Here is a 6,000-nt window from a genome sequence, read left to right as displayed (position 1 = left end):
ACTTACTTGACTCTGCAGTAGTAAACTAAACAGCCCCTTTTGGACATTGAAAAATGCTTCTAACTCCAAGCCTTTCTGCATGATACTTTTAACTGTATTTTGCTTTCCTCCTTGGATCGTTGGACTGCATGGGGATTAAACAGGTGCCAGCTATCAGCATAGGTGGTAGGAACCCTGGAGCTCTTGGAAAGAGACAAATATTTGTTGGTTTGGGGTTTTTTTTAAGCTGATCAGACATGGGGAACTGAATTGTCTGCTTTCAGCTGTATCAGCCTTATTTCTTTCAGCTGTATCAGCCTTATTTGACAGTACCTGAGCTTTGCCTCCCCCAGCTTCTGTGCTGCACTAACACATGCCTCCAGAGTGTCCTAAAGGGACGTACTGCTCCTTGGTTATCTTTTGAAATGTCTAAAGTCCCTGCAGAGAAGTACTTGCCACGTTGCCACATGTGGCAACCTTTTCCCTATGATAACAAATCAGTTCGGCGACAGTAGCCACAGCTTTGCCTTTTCTCCCACTGCCCATTGACCACAGTCACTGGATGCTATCAGACCAACAATGCTGCAGGTAAGGAGAGGCAAATCTTAGGTCTATTACATCTGTCTCCAAGAAAGTGCGGTCTCCATCAGCCACACACAGTAGCACTGTAACTCATGATCATGGCCACTGTACTCCGCATGGGGAGGAACAAGGTGCTCTTGTACCTTGCTGTTGCCAAATAGACTTGTAGTCTATTTACAAGCTGGGGCTCACTGGACTAGATTCCCTCTTCTATTAAGCTGCTGCTTTTTTCGCAGCAGTGGGCTGAATAGCTCACCTCTTAAGTCTTTACTTCTGGACTCAGAGGCGTAACACGTTGACCCTCTAGCTACTGCCTGTTTCATATACTGAGAGGAGTATTTTAAACATAAAGTATTTACGGTGCTCTCTCCCCTGCTCAAAAGTAGGGCAGGCATTCCAAAGCCTTCCTGTAAGTAAAAGTCAAAAGTGTAATAACACCATTAATACTCAAGAATGTGACTTGCACTCTATATCCCAGGGCAGTGTCAGAGGCGGCAGCCCTTCCCAGTGGTGAGGAAAGGCTCCACATGCACACTCTCTGCTCCTGCTCATTTGTCGAGTTATTTTGGCTTGACAATAGATGGCATCAAAGAGCACGTTGGAGCACCACACATCCCAATGGCACTGGGGGCAAGGGAGTCCCTCTCAGCTCCAGCTGGAGTTCTGCAGTTCCTCTCGGAGCCATGTTGGAAGGGGCTGCCCAAGTCTGTTCATCAGCTTGGATAATTCAATGTTGTGCTCGTGGTAGAAGTCTCTTAGGAACAGCCGTGACTGTGGAAAACACAGACCACATTAGTGGAAAATGTTACCCTGGACACGTTGCGTAGGTCATCTAGGACACAGATGGTAGGAAAATCCAGGTTGGGTTGCTGGGATGTTTCTACATCTCTTGCTGCCAACAGATTTGAGACAGTTACTTACCAAGGAATCCATATCAGGGTATTTTCTTCCTTTACTCTTTCCTAGGCATTTAGTCTTTCCTCCATCTAGCAGCTGGCACCAAAATCCTTTTGCTTCATCAAATCTGGAAAGGACATTTGTCTTTAAATGATACAGCCACATGCCCAATTAGTAGCAGCAGAAATTAAGTAACTTCTCAAGCATTTCCCATTTCAGTGTTTTACAAATTGGGTTTGGGTTTTATTTACTTATTTGTTCATGGTTTTGATTCCTTTCTTTTGGCACTTGACTACTTTGACAAGAAATCCATTCCAACTGTGACTGTCTCAGCTTTATGCACATTTCAGAGGCAATGTAGTGTTAACAGTATTTGTCTGTTAAGATTGGGGGGAGGAATAATAATGTTTTAGTGTATGTAAATTCTTTTAAATCTCCTCATTATAATTGAGAAGTATTAGAACCAGCCCCTCCCCATCCCCCAAGCATTTAAAAAAGTCAGTGTTTCTTTTCTTGTTAAACCACAGGTATAAGGCAATGCTGGTAACAGTGTCTGAGTATGGCCTGTCCCCTCAGATGGCCAAGGAGGAGTTTGAGGTTTGAGCAAGGCCCACTACCAAACTCTGAGGCGAGCTGACCATTTATTTTCTGACCCTGGCTGAAGGGTACCAGCCAGTACCACGATTCTAAATAGTCCATTTACTATCACCACAAGTGCTCCAGCAAGTAAGGCTGTCAAATAATCTGACATTTCTAAACCTGCCCTTCCCTGGGGAGTGTGTGCCATCCCTTTGAAAAGACCTGTAGGAGGAGAACTGGATTAGTTCTCCTCTCCTTGCTGTTAAAGGGCAATTGCCATATGCCTACACACACGCATACCACCCACCAACCTCAACAAGCATAGGCTGTGAGAGCAGAGATGGGAAAACACAGGTTTCAGCTGCAAAGAACAATATTCAGGATCTCCACTGAAGACTGTCAACTAGCACTTAATCTATTCAGATTAACTGCACTTGCAGTATGGGCAAGATCACAGTAATGGCTGAGTAACATCCTTCAGCTTATTAGCAGCGGGGTAGTGCCTCTACTAACACTTCCTCAGATAGCTCTGGGCACCTGTCAAGACCATGTCTTCTGTAATAATAGACTCACTATTTCAGAACTGTGCCATGTGTCCCTAATCTCCATCTGGTTGCAGATACGAGCAGCTTGTCACACATTTTTAATCTACCTCCGCTACTTTCTGTCAGCTATAACACAAAGCATAAAGAGTGCTAATAATTCCAGCACCTTTTCTGAAACCATGCAGACTAAAACATCATAGTTACTGCTGTGAGCAACTTCATGCTTCTCCGTGACAATGACAAAAAAACACCCCTTTCCCTATAATTTCTTGAAAGGCTAAGCTATGATTTCGGTCTCAGCATAGCATGTCATGCTATCTGAACCTAATTTTAGGGTTAGCCATACCTCTGAAACCATAGCAGGTCTTGTAGTCTTTTAAGTCTTGTATACTTCAAGGTAAGTATTCTTCTAAACAAGTGTTTATTAGTATCACACTTGGCAAAGGAAAAATCCTCACAAAATGATTTCCCTACCTGAGGGCCTGGGTGTAGTTGAACAGTGGTGTCACTCCCAAGAACTTCTGGATGTTGTCCATTACAGAGGCAGGATTGTGTCTCAGCTCCTGACCATCCACAATGAGAAGCTGAAAAGACAGCAGCCGCCTTAGCCTCTAACCGCCTGTGCTGAATGACACCCGTGAGCTTCCTGGATCTCAAAACTGCCCCTGGCCCTTGTGTGTGTGAGTAAAGGCTGCCAAAAAAGCCCATTTGTTCTAGAGCAACACAGTGAGGGGATGTGGCCTATTTGTCACCACAGCTAGATAGAGAAGTTATAATATGGGCCACAAGTACCATAAACAGTAGACCTTGACAGGCTTTGCTTAATAAACTTGCCTTTGGCCAACCTCCCTGTAACTAAGCACTAAGGCCCAGCAGTAACACAATTTCCAGACTGTCTTTGGAAACCTCATATGTCCTTTTTAGATGCCAGCAGCCATTGTGCTAAGTATTCTTCTGTAATCTCCGAGTATTCTCCTGCTACATGTGTGATAAACAATAATGAACAACATTTGTGCTAATAAATTACCCATTTCAAAGAACAGAACAAAAAAACAGACAAATGAAGTGTGTTCTGGAGAAGGTTGGAGACCTGACCCATAATAAGTGCATGGATGGTGTGTCTGGCTGTATCATTCCTCACAGCAGTGACCTCCAGAAATAGCAGGGCAATGAGATGTAAGCCCAAGAATGTTTTCCCATGTCTCTTTTTAGGCTTGGCAGATCTGTCACGTACAGTTTAGGCTGCTGCTTTGGCAGAGAATAACAGACTAAATGGGGCTTATACGCCTTTGCTGGATTATAGACTGTCTGAGGATAACCCCAGCAGCGGAAAGAAAGAAACTTAAAGGAACATATTCTGACTCACGCTGTATTAGACAGTTTATAAATTTCTTTTGAATTTAGAGACAGTAATGTTCTTTGTTAATGGATGTTGCGCAAATTTATATACAAAACATAGAATCCTGACATCTCTGCAGTGAAATTCCCCTTCAGCAGGCGGCTAAAGGCTTTGCAACACAGGAACTAATAAGTGGCAGAGACACAGAGCCTCTCTTTAAAACAGTGAAACTGCAGCAAGTGGCTGAGTGCCTACTGGGCCTGAAGAGAGTCTTTGGCCAACATGAACGGAAGGGAGCGCTTACACTGCTGAACTTCTCAATACTTTGGAGCTGTCCAGGAGATCGTAGTATGCTTCTGTACCCATTTACTTTTACAAACACAGTAAGGAGCAAAATCGGAGTATTCAAGCCTGATTTTCTTATTAGCTCATAACAGGAGGAATCAAGTGGCGGCTTTTGTTCCAGAAGACAAGACAGGAGGTCACATGAAAACAATGGGCTGGAGTGAGTGGGTAGCTGAAGCATACACACATGTAACAGTTCTCTACACTAAACCTACAAAGGGCTCCGCACAACAGCCTCTACTGCCAAGCCTCCTACCTGCCCAGAGGGGTAGTGTGTTAGCCAGCGCTCTAGGTGAGTTGAATACCAGCCAGGGAGCAGGCATCGGCTTTGCAGGTTGCGCAGTTCCTGAGGGGCCTGGGATTTTGCAGAGATCACTTGGTAGAAGGTGTAATTGAGTGCCACAGGGTCATTGTGAGCACGCTGGTGCTGGAAAACATAAACTGAATTTAGGAGCAAGAACACAGAATTCCACCTTACGCATCTCTCTGCAGACCCCACTGACTTGGCACAACAACCCACCAGTGCCTTTGTGTGTAACTGTCCACACTCTGCAGGCAGCCTGCCTTACATTCCCTGGCCCCTCTAGGGAGATGGATCCACAGGATTTCCACTTCACCCCACTGGAACACCTCTCTGGCCCTCACCTACAGAACAGCGCTGGGAAGTTACCTGGTACCACGAATAGGCTCGGTCAGCAGGGTTGATCAGAACAGTAATGATTTTGGCTCGAGGGAGCAGGGCTGCACCACGTTTTGGTACCACCTCTGTGTCAAAGTAATTGGCACTCTTCTCAAACATGAAGTCTGTGCTGGCATTGGAGGGGATGGGAAAGAATTCCATGTACCTGCCAAACAGAAGGGACACTGGTGAGCAGCTTGGCCCAACAAAGAAATGGCACATGGCAAAATGATGCCCTTGTGCCTTGTGAACAGACACAGTTCACAGAACAACTGCAGCTCGCCAGGAATGCAGTGAATGGGAAAACGGGAACAGAGGATAAGGTGTGGTGGAGCACAACATGGAAAGTTGGAGATGATAAAAGGGCAAGAAAGTATTTTGCTGAGAGTGTGTTCCCCAAGTCTTTGGGCAGCGGAAAGAAAAGGCTGAGGGTAGGGTACTAGTTCTAATAGAAAAGAGGTTCAGTCCAAGAGTAAGGCCAGAATCAGCTGCATGTCCTGCCACTGACTGGTTGTTTAAACCCACCTAAACCTGTTTAAACCCATCTAACTCAAGTGTCTCTCTGCACATCTGTCCATAGCTGAGGCGCAGGATAAAGATCACAGGAGCTTACATGGTATCTAAGGCATTTGAGTAAGGCAGAGGGCAATGTGTGGGACAGGGCACTGCAAAGTACTAGAAGACAGGTCTGTTGAAATTTAAGCTATACAACTAAGATTCCATGCTAAACATGCATGTGATGCAACACTCCAGTCAAGTTGGATGACTTTTCTAGGAGATGCACATAAAAACCTATGCTTTCTAGGCCTGTCAGCTAGTGCAACAGTTCACAGTATCACAGTATCACAGTATGCTAGAGATTGGAAGGGACCTCGAAAGATCATCTAGTCCAATCCCCCTGCCAGAGCAGGAACACCTAGATAATGTTACACAGGAATTGTGTCCAGGCGGGTTTTGAATGTCTCCAGGGAAGGAGACTCCACAACCTCCCTGGGCAGCCTGTTCCAGTGTTCCGTCACCCTCACTGAGAAGAAGTTTCTTCTCAAGTTTAAGTG

General features: G+C 45.3%; 1 protein-coding gene across 7 annotated transcripts in view; it reads right to left on the bottom strand.

The window, feature by feature from the left end:
- Positions 1–279: 279 nt before the first annotated feature.
- NDST2 (N-deacetylase and N-sulfotransferase 2) overlaps positions 280–6,000 on the bottom strand; it is a 138,086-nt gene continuing 132,365 nt past the window's right edge. For all 7 annotated transcript variants that reach the window (XM_061451277.1, XM_061451303.1, XM_061451309.1 and 4 more), the window contains 5 exons: positions 4,937–5,111; positions 4,523–4,693; positions 3,057–3,166; positions 1,483–1,585; positions 280–1,332 (listed from right to left, as the gene is read on the bottom strand). In XM_061451277.1, the coding sequence (XP_061307261.1) occupies positions 1,207–1,332; positions 1,483–1,585; positions 3,057–3,166; positions 4,523–4,693; positions 4,937–5,111 (685 nt within the window). In that variant the 3' untranslated portion in view covers positions 280–1,206. The remainder of the gene's footprint in view (positions 1,333–1,482; positions 1,586–3,056; positions 3,167–4,522; positions 4,694–4,936; positions 5,112–6,000) is intronic.

The sequence above is a fragment of the Pezoporus flaviventris genome, unplaced genomic scaffold (genome assembly GCF_033815535.1).
Source record: "Pezoporus flaviventris isolate CSIRO_AGI_PZ_B2104156 unplaced genomic scaffold, CSIRO_AGI_Pfla_v1 ptg000001l, whole genome shotgun sequence".
Classification (NCBI taxonomy): Eukaryota; Metazoa; Chordata; class Aves; order Psittaciformes; family Psittacidae; genus Pezoporus; species Pezoporus flaviventris.
The sequence above is the reverse complement of the archived record's forward strand: the minus strand, read 5'-3'. Positions and strand labels throughout refer to the sequence as shown.